Source organism: Coloeus monedula, assembly GCF_965178545.1.
Source record: "Coloeus monedula genome assembly, chromosome: 9".
Classification (NCBI taxonomy): domain Eukaryota; kingdom Metazoa; phylum Chordata; class Aves; order Passeriformes; family Corvidae; genus Coloeus; species Coloeus monedula.
This window is the reverse complement of record NC_138789.1, coordinates 129564-149541: the sequence shown is the minus strand read 5'-3', so window position 1 is coordinate 149541 and position 19978 is coordinate 129564. Positions and strand designations below refer to the sequence as shown.

At 53.2% G+C, this 19978-nt stretch overlaps 1 protein-coding gene across 1 annotated transcript in view; it reads left to right on the top strand.

Moving 5' to 3' along the window:
- Positions 1–19978, top strand: part of CACNA1E (calcium voltage-gated channel subunit alpha1 E) — a gene marked incomplete at its 3' end in the record, with an annotated part of 89262 nt that overhangs the window by 24258 nt on the left and 45026 nt on the right. Inside the window, exon 7 of the mRNA XM_082286681.1 lies at positions 10527–10630. Coding sequence (XP_082142807.1) covers positions 10527–10630 — 104 coding nt within the window. The remainder of the gene's footprint in view (positions 1–10526; positions 10631–19978) is intronic.

The following is a 19978-nucleotide window of genomic DNA, read 5'->3' as shown; positions in this document are numbered from 1 at the left end:
CAGGGCATCCAGGGCCGTCTGCTCCTCCTAGAGCAGGTCTGGAGCACAGCTCGGAGGAGGAGCAGCTGAGGGAGCTGGGAGGGCTCAGCCTGGAGTAAAGGAAGCGCAGGGGGGGACCTTCTCACTCTCTACAACTCCCTGACAGGAGGGGACAGCCAGGTGGGGATTGGTCACTTCTCCCAGGCAACAGGGTGAGAAGAATCGTCCTCAAGTTGCACCAGGGGAGGTTCAGATTGGATATTAGGAAAAACTTCTTCTCCGGAAGGGTTGTCAAGCCCTGGCACAGGCTGCCCAGGGAGGTGGTGGAGTCACCATTGCTGGAGGGGTTTGAAAGATGTGCAGATGTAGCACGTGGGGACATGGCTGGGTGGTGGCCTTGGCAGTGCTGGGTTAATGGATGGGCACAATGACTTCAGAGGGCTTTCCCAACCTGGCCAATGTTCTGATTCCTGCCGGCGTTGCTCACAGGGTCTGAGCCTGCTGCCTGTTCCCCTGCATGGGTCTGGCTGTCAGGTTGGACTCCTCATCCTCTCCTGGCACAAGGCATTGTGACCATTGGGAAGCAGGAAGGCAAAACAGTACAGGGAGCCTTAGGAGATGCCAGGGCTGAGTGCTGAGAGCCCTCAGCAGCAGGAGGGGAGCATCTGCTGGGGGGAAGAACATCAAGCTCTTGGCGGCTTCCAAAATCCCCTCCCAAAATGCGGTGGTTGTGGGCAGAGCTGTGTCCATGGCCTCGGGGGAGGTGGGTCTGGGTCTTTCAGCCCCAGGCAGAGCTGAGCAGCTGCAGCAGAGAGCCAGGAGGCTGCAGGGGCACGGGTTGGGTGCCAAGTGTGAGCTGTGTGTGCGGGGACGCTGCAGGAGTGGCTGGAAAACAGGAGCTGCTGCAAGGACGGGGGTTTGCAGCATGTGTGACTCAACCTCCACGTGCTTCCAGCATGCTGGGGGTGCTGGGACCAGGAGGGGAGGACATCTCCTCAGTGTTTAGGATCTCCTCTACACATGGGGTGCAAAAGCGTTCTGATGAATCTCACTACGTGCAGAAGTCATTTCATGCTGCTGGGTGCAGGGCTAGGTTTGCACAAGTTGGCTTGGTCTGGTTCTGTCTGTGAAGCACCAAACTTGAGATCACAGGATCACAGAATGGTTGGACTGGAAGGGGCCTTTTAAAGACCATCCAGTCCAACCCCTTTGCCATGGGTGGGGACACTTTCCACTAGTCCAGGTTTCTCAGAACCCCATCCAACCTGGCCTGGAACACTTTCAGAGATGGGGCATCCAGCACCTCTCTGGGAAACCTGTGCCTGTGTGTGACCACCCTCCTTGTAAAAAAATTCTTCCTTATATCTAATTTAAATCAACCCTCTTTCAGATTAAAACCAATACCCTTTGTCCTGTGACAACAGGCCCTGCTAAAATGTTTGTCCTCATCTTCCTTATGAGCCCTGTTAAAGTACTGAAGATGTTCTGCTGGAGCCTGGCTTTGAAATGCGGTGACATATCCATCCTTTTTGGAACAGGGACTGCTCAGGCAGGCCTGATTTGGGGTGCTGGGAAAGGCAGGTGTGTTATATCACTGGTCATGCTGGAGGACATGGATCAGAGATGCGAGCAGGGCTGGGCTGTTCTGCTTCCTGCCCCATCCCCATTTGCCCCAGTCGACCTTGGAGGGGGTCAGAGGAGGAATCTGTTGCAAAACAGTTGTTTTTCCATGTGTGTGTATGCAAAATTGCTCATTGCATGTTGGCATCAGTTCCTGGGGTTTCACAGCCATCCCCTGGGATGCTCAGCACTCAGCTGCCCTCCCCAAAGCACCTCTATGTGAACAGTGTGAGTGAGACCTGAGCATCGTGCAGCTCTGCGTGGATTCCTCCTCAACCTTTTGGAGAGTGAGGACAGTGCCTGGCTTTCCGTAGAGCAGCCAGGAGGCAGCAAAATTAATGACTTGAGCAGAGAGGGTTTTCCTCTTTTTGGGGGTTTGCTCAGACCTGAGATGAGCTGGGAAACCTCCCTGAGCCCCAGTACCTCCAGGAGCTGCTGCAGCTCCTCTGGACACTGGTGTCTGTCTCCTGGGGTCCCAGGGCAAGAGCTGCAGCAGTGCCAGCCAGGCACCAAGGGTGGTGGGACCTCTGCAGTGAGGCTCGTGGTGCAAAGATCCCCAAAACAGCCCTGACGCCGCAGTGATGGGCAGAGCACTGGAGAAGCTCAGTACAGCAGGAAGCTGGGAGTGTGATGGATAACTATGGCTCCCAGCAAGGAGCTGGGAAGAGGAGAAAGAGGAGGAGGAGGGAGAGAGGCTGGAGAGTGGGGGAGGTGGGAGGGATGGCAAAAGAGGGAAACCACCTGGCTTTTTAGCCCTCTGTGCTCTGGGATGGCGCCAGGCTCTCCAGCCGGAACGCTTGCAAAGGGAACAGGAGTCCCTTCTTATGTGTTTTAAATTAAAACACAGCACACACAAAATATCCTGGCGGGGAGGTATGAAAATTTAATCAGCACCCAGAGCTCTGAGCAGCTCGGCAGCGAGCACAGACCGTAATGCCTCTGCAGCTATTCCTGGCGGCTCCCGGCCGTGCGGGCACAGCGGGATGGGCTCAGGCTGGGGAATGGGGGCTGCCAAAGAGTCCCCAGCACTTGTGACACCGCAGGACAGGGCCCTTTCCTACTGCTTCCTCCAAAACGCTGCATGTTTTAAACATGGTTAAGAGCATGTTAGAGCATGTTCAGAGAGACTTCAGATTCCACCTCGAAGGTTCAAACCTTTCCGAACTCAAAAAATGAGCTGTTTTTCCCCAAATGGCTCCAGTTGGTGCCTGTGCTGCCAGGAATGGGTGCTGGAGCCCGGGCCCACCAGGCACGTGTGTGGCAGCCAGCCTGCTCTCCCCTCTCCTCCCTTTGGAAAAACGGCTCTTTCTCCGCACTCAGCAAAGCCAGACCCTCACCAGCTTGCCAAATGTTCCTGCCTTTTTTTTTTCCTTCCCCTTTTTCCCTCTGTGTGTGTGTGTGTGTATGTGATGAAATGACACAGCAGGAAACAAACTGTGTCTGCTGGATCCCAGCTTTCAGGCATGTTCTATCAAAAGCTCCCTGCCCACACCCTCCTCCCTGCCCGTGCGGGAAAGTCTCACTCCAAGACGGTCTGCTGGAAGCACTGGAGGAGCTGGGGGGCTGCTGGAGGTACCAGTGCGCCAGCATTGATGCTCTGGCATTGCCCAACAGCTCCAGGCTCAATGGTGGGAGGTGGCAGGGGGTCTCAGTGCTGCCTTGCTCATCTTTGTTAAGCCCAGGACCCATTAGTGGATTTGGTGCTGCAAATCGTGTTGAGGTGTTGGAAAGCTGTTGCCATGCCTCTTGGTGAATGTGCTCCTATGCTCCAGGGTTGGGCTGGGGGGCTGTTGGGGTCCATGGGTGAGCTTGTGCAGGGGTCTGTTGCCCCAGAGCAGCACAACTGAGGCCAGGGATGTTCCTTCCTCTAAGAACGTCATACAACGATGAAAATCATATTTAGGAGCAACATATCATGGGGTCGGAGCTGCCTCTCTGAGCTTGCAGCATGCCCAAAAACAAGGCTGGAAATAACCAAGCCCCATGAGAAAACAGCCCCAAGGCTGATCCTGTGGAAGCCATGCCCTGCTGCTGCACCCAGGGTCTGGGTCCTGCTGGAGAGGCAGCAGCGCTGGCACGTGGGTCTGCACTGGAAAGAGCTGTGAAGCTTTGCAAATGCTCCATCAAGAAAAGTTCATCTTGCTGCAGAGTGGTTAGGGGGTGCTGGGGAAGGCGCAGGAGGGATCGGGCAGGGGGAAGGTGAAGGTTTGGGAGCAAAAGTGGAGGGATCAAAGCGAGGGATGACTGTGGGGAGAGGCAGAGCAGGAGGCACACATGGGGACTGGGTTTGTTCATCAATGCTGGGGCATCTGGGTGCAATTTCTTGGTGGGTTGGAGGAGAAGAGAACCAAATTTGGTCTCAGTGCATATTTCAAATATTTTGAAAACGCTTGATTTTTAGTAATGCTTCTAGCAACACATTTTTTGCATTCCACTCAGGAAACAAGAAAATGAAATGCTTGTGTCCTTTTCCTGTTTCGACACTCCCTCCCTGCACACACTCAGATGGAAGCATGTGCTGAGCTTTGTGTCCCCCTCTGGCATTATTCCTGCCTGGCCCTGGCACCCCAGAGCATGCCAGGGCCTGTGAAGGGCAGTGCTGAAGGAAGGGAATGGGGCAGGAGGTGCCCACCCTGCCTGGAGACCCTGACACTTGGCCATGGCAGGATATGTCCCACCCCTGGCCAGTCCTGGCCTTGCAGAGGAAATGTACCAATTTCCTCATTAACCTGATTTGGGAAAGCAAAGCATTTCCATTCAGATCTTGTCCAGTGCCGGGGTCGCTGATGGATCCCAGGCAGGGAGTGAAGCATGGCCCTGCATGCAGGAGATTCAATTACTGCCATTAAAGGGAACAAGGAGATCTGTTACTGCACTGGGGAGAGCAGCAGCGGGTGTCAGGGTCTGGAGGGAACTGCTTAGGCCAGGGAATCTGCTGTAAGGCATTTTTAAAATTAATTTTCTCCCCCTTTTTGGCGGGGTATAAAACTGTGACTGCTGACCTGTGCGTGATTCTCAACTGGTTGCAGCTGTGGTTTGCAGGGAGGAGCAGGTCAGGGGCTGTGGAGGTCTTGCTGGGGGGACACCATCAGCCATGGCAGAGGCACAGTGGGTGTCACCACCAGGCAAAGACCATCGGAACTTGCTGAGCCAAGGATTTGGAGCACAAATCATGGATGCTGTGGTGGTTTTGCACCCACTGTCCTGCTCTGCAAGCACCTGAGAAGTGCTGGGGAAGGCAAGCACCGCTCCCAGGGCAAAGGCCCTTGAGATCCTGGCTTTTCCCATCATCTGCAAACCTTGTCAGTAGGATTGCAGCCAGTGGTGGCTGACAGATCCCTCCTGGCCAGCCACAGGGTTTGGGACAGCTGGGTCATCCCATCCCTGCCCTGCAATGCAGGCAGAATTGTGGATTCCCACGGAAGCTCCCCGTGGGGCAGAAGATCCTGGCAGAGGACAGTGATGAGAACAGGATGGTGCTATCCATGCTGCTGGAAGTCCCATGGATTTTCCCCACCCTCCCCACAGCAGCTGTATCCCCCGAGCACCCCACCAGTCCATGCAGGAATGAACGTGTGTTAGCCCAGTGTAATTATGAGCCATTTCAGTCCATATCCAAACAGAAACCACAGAAGCTCTTTCCTGGTGCAGGTGGAATTTGAGAGGGGACCTGACTGTGTGCAGGGCATCAGTGTGTGCTGCTGATGTTTGCCAAGCTGGATGTGGAGGTATCCAGGACACATCTGCTGGGAAGGGGCAGAAAGCTCCCCTGCTTTACAGGAAAAACCCCAAGCGGGAGCCCAGCCCTGTTATGAGACCCTGGAGAATCAGTGAGGGTGGGTCTTGACAGGACAAGGGAGAATGGCTTTAAACTGAAAGAGAGTAGGTTTAGACGAGATATTAGGAAAAAATTCTTCCCTGTGAGGGTGGGCAGGCCCTGGCACAGGCTCACCAGAGAAGCTGTTGCTGCCCCATCCCTGGAAGTGTTCAAGGCCAGGCTGGATGGGGCTTGGAACAACTTGGGGTACTGGAAGGTGTGGCAGGGGGCTGGAACCAGATGACCTTTAATGTCCCTTCCAATCCAAACCATTCTAGGAATCTCTGTGTGAATGAAATCCAGTGGCCCCCACATCCTGCTGCTCCATGAAGTCCCCAGTTCTTCACCCCAAGCTGGTGAGCAACGAGTGGCCATTAAGGCTCCCTGCACAGACTGAACCTGCTTTCTGTTTATTTTTAGCTAGGAGAGACTGAGTTTAAGGGGTTTATTGAGGTTTTCCCCCCCTCCCTTCCCCTCTAGCAAAGAAATGCTGAAGGTTCCCATGCGCCGCAGCCTGAGGGAGGGGACGTGTGGGCTGCACACTTGTGCTGTGCATTCAACTTGAGGATATATTTAGATTTCTTTAGATTTCTGGCCCCCCAAATGAGACCTCCTTTTGCAGCTTCCTGTGCCTTTTCCTGCCCTTTGGGGGGAAAAATAAACCAAGAAAAAACCAAACAAACACCACAAGAGCTGCCTAAAGAATAACCTTGTTCTTGGGGGTTGAGAAGCAGGAGCTGGTGGGGGCTCTTTCTCTGGGTGAGGGCCTGTCATGCTGGCCCCATTCCCTCAGGAGGGCCCTGCTCCCACGCCCTGGTGGTGTCATTTATAGGCTCAGAGGGCTTTCCTGGCAGCAGGATGGGTTGTGCCAAGATGTCGGTCTGGTGGTTCTTGGTCTGGTGGCCACAGAAGAGTCTGGGGGGTTGTGATGGAGGCTGGTGGGGTGCATAATGAGAAGTCTCTCAAAGGGAAGGGAAGGGAAGAAGCAGCAAAGATTGGGCATCAAGAAGCTCCTCCATTTCCCAAAGAAATATAAAAAGCCCTTCCTAGAGGGCTGGGGTGAGTGATGGGGCCTGGTCAGCTGTGCAGGGAGCAAGGCAGGAACCAGGAATGTCTTCATTAAAGGAGTTAGTGTTGGTGTAATTCAGGGATTAAAATTCTTGTGTCCACTCTGAATTCTGCGAACAGCAATCTCCTGGTACCTTCCACAAAGGGGAAAAAACCTGTGGGGAGGCACAGGGGACCAAGATGATGAACTATTGCCTACAGAGGGATATCAAGAACAAATGATGCCCCAAAGGAATGGGAAAAGAGGCTGCTCAGTTAAGACAACTACATCTTGGTGCCAAAAGAGTTGGAAAGTGCTATGAGGGCCATAGCAAAGTTCTGTTGACTCAGCCCTCCCGGAGGAGCAGTGAGCAGTTCCTCATCTCTGCAGATGGAAGCAAGGCCCAGTGAGATGGCATCTGGAGAGATTTGGGCATGGATGGATATTTCAGCCCTGCTTTTGGCCGACACAAAGCAACAAAAGCCTTGATACCAGGAACGAGGACATGGCCAACGTGGAAGCCCAATGCTGAGACCACGGCACCCACCAGCCCGGGTGCTTGGGATGGCTTCCCCCCGTGCTCGGAGGGAGCTGGCACATGAAATGGCAGGTCTGGTAACAAGTATTTTTAACAGCTCCATCGAGTTGGGGGAGGCACCATCTGACTGGAGAATAGCGAATGCGATGCCTATATTTAAAAGCGGGGGGAGGAGGGGAGGAAAAGTAAGGCAGGCAGGAATAGGACTGTGAGGCTGACCTCGATCGCCTGCCATTTCGGAACAGATTTGGGAGGCAAGAGAGGAAAATGAATCATGGGTTTGCCAAAGGTAGGTCACGCCGGGCTAACCTGGCATCGCAGGCCTGGAAATGTTGTAGAGCTGCTCCTTGTAGTAAAGGCTTTGCTGTGGGAAAGTGGCAATGGAGAGGGGAAGAGGGGAAGGCGATGAGGAGTTCTGTGAGGCTGGCAGGGAAGCGAGCAGTGCTGGGATGGTGCTGGGGGGACACAGGGGATGTCATCGACTCGTGGAGTCCTTTAGGGATGAGTCAGGGGCTTTCCTGCTTCCGGCATCCACTGGCTTCCTGGAGCTGGGGGGACAGAGGCTGCCATCCCGGGCTGGGAGGCATTTGAGGGACAGAGGAAGAGATGTGGGATGCAGTGAGAATTGGAAAGCCAAGCGCTCCTGAGGAGCAGCAAAGGTCTCTCCTTGGAGCTCAGGTCTTGTTGACTGGGAAGCAGTGGTGTGGAAGAGGAGACGGTGAACGAGGTGACTGCAGGGCAGGGGTGTCACGAAGGAGGAGGGAGGATGCTGGGATGCTGGTGATGTGGTAAAGTCTCTGTGGCATCATGCAGGGATGGAATGTGACCCATCAAATTGCTCATTCAGGTCTCCTGTGTCCAGAGAGACTGAACTGAGCCTGGATGGGAGCAGGGAAGGGGCTACTGGATAAAATAGGGCAGGAGAGCCAGTCGGGCAAGAGAGAATTGGAAGAACCCTGTTTTGGCCAGCAAAGCAGAGGCTGGGGATGGCTGTGATTGCTGTCTAGAAATACATCAGGATGGGAAACAGGAAGGAAAAGAGCTATTTCAGCCAGAGGCCAACGCTGGCAAAAGAATGGAGTGGTGTAGAAAATGACCGCAAATAAATTTAGGCTGGAAGTTACAGCAGCCATTGGAGCACCTGCTTGAGGAGGCTTCCAGTGGGGATAGTGAGTTTTTGGCAGTCTGAGTAGCTGAGGAGGTACCAGATGATGGTCTGGAGCCGCTACATCCTGACTGGGCATCACCAGTTCCGGGGTTTGTAGGGAGCATTGGGATGTCCCCTGAGAAATTTCATGTTGGGGCTGGGGGCTGCCAGCAAAGCTGGCACCAGCCAGGAGGACCCGTGTGGCTGCTGGTGGCCATGCTGTTCCTGGGGCTGCTGCTGTCAGCCTGGGTGCTTGGGACCCTCCCTGAGTCCTTGAGTATGTGGGTCCATGGCCACAGCTCCCCATCTCCTCCTCTCCCCCAGAAGTGCCCCTCCTGCAGCTGCTGGGTGCTAGTCGTGCTGGATATGTGACCTCCCAAACCCCCTTAAAGATCTCTCTAATGCCCTTTGCCTCCACCTCCAGAGGAGCCGGGCACTCAAATGCTCGTAGAGGTTGGGATCAGTCAGCCCATGCCATCGGAGCCCTGCCGAGCCCCTGCCTCATCTTTCCCTGCTGCAGGTCCCCAGTGACACCAATTTCACCGTGCCTGCAAAATGGAGAGGGAAGAGGTGTGCCCAAATCTGGGCACAGATAACCCTGGGGAAACTGCCCTCTGCTCCATCATCTCGTGCCCATTTCCCCTCCCTCTCCTGCTGAGGTGGCTAAAGAAGGGGTGGTGATGGACCAGTTCTGGGGGAAGATGTCCTGTTCTCCTGTAGGAAAGCAGCTCGTCTGTTTGGCATTCCCTGTGACAGGGACCTCGGGGAAAGCCTGTGTGTTTTTGGGCAGGAGCCAGTTCCAAAGGCAAACAATCCTGACATGGGTGGCAGGTACCCAGTGGCATCTTGGCAGGGAGCTGAAGCCCAGCCAAGTTCGGGCTGAGGGTTGCACGATGCTTTGAAGACTGATGCCATGGGAAATGGTGCTGTCAGAGCAGAGCAGTGGCCTGGGTGTCTCTGGAGGGTTGTGGTGAACATTGGCTGTCTGGGATTCCCACGCATCCTCCCTTCCTCCCTGCACTTCCTTCTCCCGTGGCCCTAAAAAAAGGGGCTGGAGGTGAATTGGGGCTCTTGAAAGAGCAGGATCTTCAGAAGAGGTGTGTGGTTTCCCTAGTGCCAAAGGAGGAGGGCAGTGAGTCCTTCCAGATGCTTTCCCAACCTCAGCGCCCTTATGGTTGCTGTGCGCCAGCTGCTCCTTGTCGCTGAGATCTCTGCCCACATCCCCTGTCCCAGTGCTGTGGTCAATGCCTGTGCTGGGGTGTGCTGATGTCACCCTTCCTGCCTCGGGCTCCGTGTCAGGGTGATGGGGACACCCAGTTGAAGTTCCCACAGGAGGAGGACTCCAGCAGGGGACTTTCTTTCCTCCTCGGAATTGCGCTTCTCCCATTGCAGAGCCTCGTCTCAGCTCCTGCACTGGCCGACCAGGAGACGTGGTGCCAATGACTCAGATGAAGATGAGGGCTTAATTAGCACAGAGAGAGGGGGGAAGAGAGAGAAAAGAGAAAGAGTCTTTCATTGCAAGAAGATTGATACCACCTCCCCCAGACAGTCACGTTCTGCCGCATCACCCTCAGCCCGGCGTCATGCGCACTGTGCCTGACACCAGAGGACAAATGGGGCCTGGGAGGCGGCTGGAAGGGACAGAGGGGCACTGCTTTATTAAAACCCCTAGTGAATTAATGTCTGGAGGTATTAAGCAGGGCTCATCATGAGCCTTTGCAGCTGTCGGGCTGTGCCCTGCACTCAGAGCTCCCGTCTGATCTCAGCTCCTTGGCTTTGGGGGATGTACCTGGGGTGGGAGGGTGCCTGCAAGGTATTAGTGATGGTGCCAGCAGCAAAATGCCTGTTCAGAGGTTTCGCAGCATGCATGGAGGGAAAAACATTGGCTGCCTCTTCTTCAGATGCCTCTTTCCCTGGTCTTAAGGCACCTTGTAAATCTGTGCTCAGTGGGCCGTGCTGCCGTGGGGCTGCTTTGCCCCATCCCGGTGGATGTGCAGGGAAGCACTGAATCAAACAGCTGGGGAAAACATGCTCAGGGTGGCCCCTTGCCCTCAGCACCTCAGTTTCGGGCTGCAGGACCCTGCACCTCCAGCTATACCCATGCTTTACAGTCTTTGCGGGGGTGGTTGGAGGAGAGGGAGGCGAGCAGTCCTGCCTGAGGAGAGCTGCAGACTGGCGCAGGGTGCCGAGGGGTGCAAGGGCTCTTCTGGTGGGGAGCTCCCCTGCAGGGTGCCCACTATGACTTGGCAGGAATGGCCACGTCACCCTGAGGAGCCTGGTGTGGTCAGCCTGGAGCACTGAAGTTAACACACCCTTCCTCTGCCCCATTGCTGGTGTTGAAGGTAATGTCACACGTGGTTTTTTCTTTCCCCTGCAGACCAATGATGCCTTAGGAGCCACCTGGAACTGGCTGTACTTCATCCCCCTCATCATCATTGGATCCTTCTTTGTCCTCAATCTTGTCCTGGGAGTGCTGTCAGGGTAAGCAATGTGGTCACTCCCTCCGAGCCGTGCCGGTCACACATTTCTGAGACCCAAGGCTGGCCCCAGCATTGCTGTGTCCCTCCATCTCCTCCATGCCTGCCCCACAGCAAGGGATTGCTCCCTGGCTATGCTTGGCTCTTTCTCTCCCTGGGAAGCTGGGAAAGGGACAGCCTTGAAGATATTTATTATTCCTGTTATTTCACCTAGCTGAAGATCTTGTGGTTTTGGTCACCTGGGAGAAATGGTCACTGGGGATCTTCTGGCTGCTTGGGGAAGAGGGGAGAGACATGGGGGAATCTATGAAAATGTGTTTGAGTCCAGGCTGGTTTTGGTGGGTTGTGCGTGGTTTGGGATGGGTTTGTGGAGTGATACAGAGCACCTCTGTGCTGTGACCAGGAGGATGTGCCCAGCCCTGGTGGGGTGCAAACTGGCGAGGATAGGGATGCTTGGGGTGCACGTGGATAAGCCCAGAACATAAGGAGGTAGGGACAATGCAACTGTCCCTGTTCTGCAGTTCCCAAGGGAAAGGCAGTTTTTTAATCCAAGCCATTGAGCTGGGTTTGGAGACAAAAAGTCTTCTTGTCTCCATGACAATGAACTGTGGTTGCATAGCACATCCTCAACTGCTGGCAGGGGCTGAAGAATGGGGAGAGCATGCCCTCTCCTGCACTGGGGGAAGATGTGGGCTCCTCTGCTCTGCCTGAAGCAGGTTATTTTTTAGCTAATTACCCATCATGACAAAATGCAAAAGTCACTGTAACACCAGTTTGGCCAGATGGAAAGCCCTTAGATGCAAGGGTTAGGGTGAAGAATGGACCTGGTCATCTCTGTCCCTGTCCTGGGTGTCCCTGGGAATTCAAGTGTGATGGTGGTGGTTTCAGGCGTTTCTAGAGTGGCAGGTTGGGCTTCTTCAGGGTCTGTTGTTGGGCTGAATTTTCCCAGCTCTCATTCTGGGGTCTGACTGAGTCCAGGGGCTCTGGGGACAGGCTGCAGGAAGGGCCTCACATTGCCCTGCAGAGAGGGAATTCTTATGGGGGATGAAGATGCCCAAGCAGTGGTGGGTGGAATTTGTATTTCTTATGCCACATTCAGCTTGGGTATTTGGGCAAAGTCCAGCTGGGTCTTGGTGCCAAGCAGGAGCTTTCCTACAAAAGCCTAAGGAAGAAAAGTTAGGAGACTAAAGCTTGGGACTCAGCAGCTGGGAAAGCCCCTTATTGCAACGTTAAATCGTGCCAGTGTGGTGTGCTGTGTGGATACCAAGGCTTTTGGTGCCGGGGCGATGCTGAAAGCAGCTCGGAGACACAAGCCAGACACTGGCCAGAGGACCACAGGGGGGCTGGTGGAATACCTGGCCATGCCCCAGTCCAGCTTGGTGCTTCTCTGCACCAGGACTGCCCGAGACAGCTGTTTCCATGCCTGCTGAATTGGATGCAGTTGTCTAGGACTCTTCCCAGGCACCGGCTGGCATTTCAACTGTTTGTTTATTGCTAATGGGGTTTGTATTGGGGAAGGATGCAAGTGGGTGGGTGGCCTAATTGGCAATGGAGATGATCTCGTGGTGTGCCAGATATCCAGGGTAAAGCAGGACTGCTCAGCTCCCCAGAGGGCTGGGCGAGGTGAGCGCAGGTGGCGAGCTGGGCTCTGCCACTCTGTGGCAAGGCCACTGTGCATGTCCTCCTGCCTGGACACAGCCACATCCTCTGTGGCTCAGCACCTTGGTGGGATGAATCATCCAAAGCTGCTGCTGGAGCCGTGGAGGGGTAGGACCTAAGGCAGGAGAAGGTTCTTCTGCACACAAATGATGTGTGGCCTTGAGTGCAGCAAGAAGGGCCTCGTTCCTTGCTCTGTTTGCTGAGCTCTTCTTGTTTTTAGCTCTTGCTGCTATCCTCTTGTGCTGGAAGAGAATACTTGGCTCTGCTGGGGGATGGGAGGTGTGACCTTTCCATTGTCCAGCTCTGAGCTGGATGAACAGGCAGGGCCCAGCTGGATACCCCAACATGTCCCACGGCTGTGCTGAACTGAGAAGAGATGGCCACTTTGGGAATGAGCTCCATGGAAACACCTCCACTGGAATGAATTCTTTCCCTGGCAGTTACACCACTGCTTTGGGGGAAGACAGGCCATGCTCAGCTGAAATCACAGCCACTGTGTTAACATGGGGTGCAGCAGGGAGCCCTGGGAGCCTCCTTGCGGAAACCTGGCCCCACGTTGCTTGCAAACTGCACCATCTGCACCGGCAGATAACAAGGTCCACTTGGGATTTCCAGCGTTCTCCTCAAGGTTCACTCTCAGGAGCTGCTGCTGAGCTGCCTCTGCCCTCGCCTCCCTTTGGGGAAGCAGCCGAACACCCGGGGTGGGTCCCAAATGTGAAGAGGCTGCAGGAGGACATTTGTGTGTTTCATTTGCCACCAGCAGAAGTTTGCCGGAGCCCAGATTTAGCAATCTTCTGGTTGCGATGAGCATCTCTCCCAACAGTCAGTTCCCCAACTGTTAAGCTGAGGCATGACCTCTGTGATGTAAACAGCCTGGATCCATCTGCTCCTTGAGCACAAAGTATGTGGGAGAGGAAAAGAAATTGTTTTCATCATAACGAGGCTCCTCAGTTTTTCTCCCTAAATACGAACAGGCACACATGCACTGGAATCGCATGCGACTCTATTAAGAGGAGATGGAGCTGCTCCAGGCAGGGGCTTGGAGAGCCAGTTCTGCTGTGGCTTTGGCATTTATTACTGTGTCTATTAACTTTCCCCCTCTATGGGTGCAATTATGGATCAATTAATTCTGACTGAAAGCAGGAAAAGATAAAAAAAATTGGCCCTGTTCCTCTTTGGGAGCAGGTACAGAGCCCAAGGAGATGTGACTGCTCAGCTTGTAAAGCTACACGAGCTGCTGAGATAATCCTGGCAGAAGAGAGTCAGTGGGAGCGAGTGAGGATGGAGCATCCACTGAAACACTGTTTTCTACCTAAGGCTGCCTCGTGGCCCGAGAAGTTGCATGTGCTGGAGATTTGCAAAGATCTGCTCTCCCTTTTTCTGTGAAACTGTTGAGTTTTGGGGATTTTTCCTCAGCTGTTTCTCACACAAAACAATTTGAATATGTGTGTTTGGGGCTTGTCTCCAGAGCAGCAGAGGCCCAATGAGATCTGCGCTGCCCCATCCCTGCTGCCGGCGTCATGTGCCAGTGGCAGTAGTGCCACCCCAGGAGTGACCACAGCCACTAGGACTGGTCCTGTCCCAGTGACTGCTGAGGCCCTGCCTGCTTTGCCCCTCCTGCTGAGAAGATGGCTTGTGTCTTGTTTGTCACTGGGAGCAAGAAGATGAAAGAGTGAAGATTAAAAAATAAGCTGTGCTTGGAGGTGTAGCACTAAGGACTCATGCGGAGCTTCCTGAGGACTCATACAGAGCTTCCAGTACCAAACAGGCTGCATTTTGACTCTTTCCCACCTCCCTTTCCACAGCCTCTGCAGAAAAAAATTTGGTTTGCAATCACCCTCCTCCATTCATTGCAGCATCATCCTCCTGTTGAGGGCTGGGAGACTCCATTCCCATATTCAGCCTTGTGCATCCAGCCCCTTTCCAGGCTGGCAGAGCTGTTATAATCACTGGTATTTCTGGTCTGCAGCAATAGCTGAGTGGGTGCAGAGTGGCAGGGGATGCTGCCTGACCTGGGAAGACTGGGCCCTCGGGCCAGCCAAGGAGAAGACCTCTAGAAGCTAATGGCAGAGCAAGAAGTCAAACACAGTGGCAAGAAAAATGAAATCCATCTGCCTTGTACCAAACAAGAGAGTCATTTAAATCCTCCTAATTGCTTCCACTCATCCTGGTGATGTTAAGTCTTTTCTCCCTTTAAGTCTTTTCTGCCCCCCACCCCCAGCTCTTACACTAAGCCTTTGAAAGAAACGACTAATGTTATAATTAAAGGATCAATTTGGCAAGATCTCTTTGTCTTAAGATCTTTCTTTCAGGTTGGGTTAGCACTGCGTTCCCAGTCTCCGGAGTGTTTTCTTCAGTTCCTTCAGGAGCCTTCTGTACCATCTTCTGAAATCTTTTCACTTCAGTTAATTTGAATTTTTTTCCCCATCCAATTTGGATGCATAACAAACGATGAATAAAATTAAGTTTTATAGCAATTAATAATAAGGGTGTTAAGGGAACAAGTGTACATTTTCAATGGAGAGAGGGTTTTTTTTGCTAGCACCACACAAAAACCTGGACCCCACGCGGCTGAGTGGGATCTGGTGCTTTGAAGCCAAAAACACTGGGAAGAGGATTAATGTCTCAAAGATTCATGGGAGGGGAAGTGGGGGACACATCGCAATGCAGGAGGGCTTGTGGGGAGACCATGAGTTCACAGCAAGATATCAACAAACAAAATTCTTTGCGGTAAGAATGGCCAGTCGTTGGACCAGGCTGCCCAGGGAAGTAGTGGAATCACCATCCCTGGAAGCGTTCAAAAAACATGTGGATATGGTTTTTAGGGACGCTGCTTAGTGGTGAACATGGTGCTGTTGTGTTAATAGTTGGATTTGAGGATCTTAGAGGGCTTTTCCAACCTGAATGAGTCTGTGATTCTACGCCCAAAAAATACGGAGTTGGAAGCATGAAAGCTTGGAAGCATCACGTTGGCTTTTTCCTGGAATGGTTGTAGGATCTCAAGGCGTGGCTCGGATGAGATGTGAAATGTCTGCACTTGTGTTGTGCTTGGGAACTCAGTAGTTGAAATCGCTCTTGAATGGAGGTGTGGGTGTCACAAGGAGGGGGCCGTGACGCCCCTCCCTCCCAGGTCCCCCAGCACCACCATGGGACGCATGAGAAACGTCCACGCTCTCTGTCACTGCCGTGGTGTTTGAACACAGGCCAGGCAAAGGAGCCTTGGGGACCTTCATCTCTATTCAGCAGGCAGGTGGGCATCCATATTCAACGAGTGCTTCTCTGCCATGCTCTGCTGGGCCACCTTTCTGCCGAAGGCTCCAAGCCCTGTGCAAACAGGCTGCCTGACAAGAGGCGTGCGTGGCTGCTGTGCTGGATCCTCTGCTGTTACAGGGAATAATGACTCCTCTTACAGATAGCTGGGTGAGAAGACAAAAAAAACCACAACAAAAAGATGACTCGCTGACTTTCCCCTTTGATTTCTCCTGGAAAATTATTTGCCAGCATGTCTCCGCTGCTTCAAAATTGCTCTTATTCCTGCCTCTTTGCAAACCTGCTCCGTGGACTGCCTGTGGTCTGCGGGTTGTGGGTGAAATCCTCTCGACAAAGCACTCAGCAGATAGCGCTTGCTTACAGATTGCTTTTGGAGTTGTTTGTTCCAGACTGTTGTAATTTCTGTCCTCCTGGCTGATGGCAGCAGTCGTGTGGCCGTGGCTGCAGTGATTTGAGCTGGTGGACGGCTTTGGAGATGCCCAGTTCCTCCTAGTGCAGGGCACTGCTGTTGGGTGATGCTGCGGGACTCCTGTGGTGTTACCAGCTCTCTGAGCACCATAGGCTGCTGTTTGTTTGTGTGGCAGTGGCACATTGAGCAGTTGCATTGCGGGTTTCACGTTTGATGGCTGGTTCTGAGTTCGTTGTATCCATGTGTAGAAGGCGTCAGTTGGAGTACTGGAAGCTCCTGGGAAGTTAATGTGATGAAAGGTTGAAAATTGGTGTGGGGTTTTTTTCCATACTACATCTCACCTGCAGTACTGACCACACACCTTTCATCTGCAGATTGCTGTCATCACATGCAAAAGGAGACTATAAAGATGTTCTGTGCTTACAGAGGGTAGAAACTGGAGCATAGGAGGGAAGGGGAGGAGTGACATTTTCCCAGCACTGCATGAGCCAGTGGGAGTGATTGTGAACAAAGCCCGGGGCTCTTGAAGCAGTGAAGCTGCGCTGCTCATGCCAGCCCTGCCTGATAAGATTGAAACACAATCTCGGGCTCCCATCTCTGCTCCTCGCTGGGGCTGCCAGACCCTCTGCCACCCTTCTGCAGCTTCCTTGCAGCGTGGGCTGAGTGTGCTGTTGCTGCCTTTGGTGCAGCATTGCAGACAAACAGAGTTCTTTGGGCAGTGGGAACAGCGATGCAAACCTTGGTGGTGTCATCCTTGGGAAAATGATGAATTTGAGAGTCTACAGCTGGAATGTTTGTGGCTCCCTTCTCTGCTGGTGATGCCCTTGTTGATGCAGCCCAGCACCCTGTTGGCTTTCTTTGCTGCAGCAGCACACTGCTCACTCATACTGAACTTGTCCCTGGGACCCGCAGGTTCCTTTCCACACAGCTGCTCTCCAGCTGGGTAGATCCCAGCCTGTGCTGCCCTCCTGGATTTTGTTTTCCCATGTCCAAGACCTTGCAGCTGAATCAGAGAATGGCCTGGGTTGGAAGGGACCTTGTAAAGATCATCTCATTCCAACCCTCCTGCTGTGGACAGGGACACTTTCCACTAGACCAGGTTGTTCCAAGCCCCATCCAGCCTGGAACACTTCCAGGGATGGGGCAGCCACAGCTTCTCTTCATAAGGTTCTTGTTAGTCCGCTCTTCCAGACTGTCCAGGTCTTCCTACAGGATTGTTCTCCCTTCTGAAGTGTCCACTTCCTCACCCAGTTTGGTATCATCAGCACACTTGGCCTTGGAGAAATCCAGGTGGACAACCACAGGTTTTCTGCAAGGTAGAAGGTACCTGTCAGCATCTGCGCCTCCTTAACTGGGACAGTGATGTAATGGGTAATCTCAGGGCTGGTATCTCCCAGCTCCTTCCCGTTTTACCGTTCCATGTCACCAACAGCTTGTCAGCTTTTCCTTCCCCAGCTCGTGTGACTGCCAGCACTCTATAAATGTGCTCTCTTTAGCAGCGTCAGCTGTGCGCTCCCACTGCAGGTTTGTCACACCGCGGTGACACAGAACTCCCGCCCAAGTACACAGGGATGATCAAAGATAATGGAGAGGGAATACAAGAAACAGGGTGTTTCTGTCTGCCTTTCTTTTTGTATCCTTTCTTTTCACCACTTAGTGCTTCAGAGAAGACTTTCTTGAGATACAACAGCTTTGTTAAGGAATCATAGAATGGTTTGGGTCGGAAGGAATATCAAAAGGCCATCTGCTATAACCTCCTGCAATGAGCAGGGACATCTTCAACTAGACCAGGTTGCTCAGAGCCCCATCCAGCCTGGCCTTGAATCTTCTCTGACTTTGGCAGTTCAAGTGAACTCAAATCAAGCAATTAGCCTTGCTGAAAAACTTGTTGTCTCCTTCAAAGCAGGCCTGTGAAGGACACCTTCTCCCTGCAGAGGTTTTTGTACCTTTTGGACACTCTCGTCCTGCCTCTGCCATGAGTTCAGTGCAATAATCCCAGTCTGCAGTGCCAGTTCTGCCTGTCACCGTCTGTTTAAGTTGGAGCTCCAGGTTACAGACTGTGCAGTCAGTTCAACACTCTCACTTCAGTTCCTTTACACCTCTTGGGTAAATACCATCTGATCCCCCTGGTTTGCAACTGTCTCAGCTGTGTTTGCCACACCGTCTGTTGTCAGTTCTGCCCCATAACCTTCTCTGACACCGTCCTGGAGTCTCTGAGGCAGTTTTTCCTCAGATTGTGGTGCTCAAACCTGAAGTGGAGCCATGAGCCAAGACCTGAGGAGAGCAGTAGTGTTACCTGATGCCTTACAGATGGTCTCTCTTGTTATGCATCCCATTATATTTGGGTTTTTTCCTAGCAGAGTGGTGCTGCTGCCTCATCCTCAGTGTGTAATCCAGTATTTCTCTGATTTCCATCCTATCCTTTCTGCTCCCTCAAGTTGTTTTAAGACTAATTTGATAACTGGTTTGCTGGAAGCATCTTTAATAGAGGCAAAAGGTGATGAATTGATGAGTTTGAGGACGGATGGTTTGTTGTTTCACAGCATGGAGGCCACAACATTGATGTGACCAGCAGTGTATACCTGCTTTGAACTCAAAAAGTAGAAAAATGGATTGCAGTATCTGTGATACTCTTTTTTCTTAACTTGTTTTTGGTTCTTGGTTTTCTTGTAGTTGGTTGGTTAGGGATTTTTCCTGTTTTCTTGTGTCTTGGTTGTTTTTTTTAAAGGGGACCCCTTTTCAAGCTGGGTGCTTGCACAAGTGGTTCTCCCATTGAAACCAGACCTGGGCTTTCCAGTCCTTAGGGCAGATAACATTGGAACAAAACCATTGCTTCCCTGGTGTGAGGGTGGCTGTGAGAGCCTGGAGAGGAATGTGGCTGAGCATTGTGGTATCCCCAAGGGTCTCCTGCCAGGAGCAGAGATGCTCTCAGGCCACATGAGGGAAATGCCAAGGCTCCAAGGAGGAGAATTTGCAGGCAGAGGAGGAGTGAAGCATCTGTGCTCCCATTGCCCCAGCAGGCAGGGCAGGGGGTGTGGAGGAATGGTGCCCTTGGGAGCAGGAGGACAGATTGGTCCCCAAACCCCACCAGGGCCTTCAGCAATTGCCTCTAGAGCCCTCTGAGTGTCTTTGGCTTCATGAGGCTGGGCAGAGAGGGGCTGCAATGACACAAGGAGCATCGTGGAGCTCAGCTGTGGGGGATGGATATTTTTGAGCTGGAGTCATCAGGATTTGGGGCCAGAAGACCCAGGTGGACAAGCAGAGGTGTTGCTGGTGGAGACTGTGCAATCTGTTGGGGTTCTCTGAGCCCCCTCACAGGGACCCCATGGGACAGCACTGCCCCAGGCTCTTTGCAGGGCAGAATTGGGCCATCCCTGGCGATGTGACCCCAAGAGAGCAGGAGCAGAGCCCTTCAGTGGCAGGCAGGCACCCGCTCTCTGGGCGATGCGGGGCTGCCCTGCCTGTGACTTGGAGCCTTCCCAAGTGCCTGTCAGTCACCACGGCTGGCCCTGTTCTCACTCACACACAGTATTATCTCTACCCGCTGCTGCAAATTGGCTCTGAGCAATCCTTGATCTGTCAGCATCGCCTACCCACTCTCAGATGTCACCAGCCCCCGCTGCTGCCCTGCTCGGGAATGTGTCTCTCTGAAATGTAATAATTCATTAAGTTGAAATTAACTTTTTTTTTTCCCTCCCCTTTCTGCCACCCCTTCCTCCTTCTAATGGACAAAAGCAATTAAGCTCCATTAGGGATCAAGTGAGTGGGAAGTGACTCCGTCGGAGATGCTGCCGCAGCTGCACAGACCCTGTCCCTGAGTGCGTGTGGCACCAGCTTGGGGCTCAGCTGGTCCTTCTAGATGGCTTCCACTGTGGGCACATGATGATGGTTTCTCTTGCCATGCAGCAAAAGGAGACACCAGCACAGGAGCTGCAGGACAGAGGAATGGGCAAGCAGGAAGCAGCAGAGAGTGGCCAGGTTCCCAGCTGATATAAATCAGGGGGAGCTTCCCAA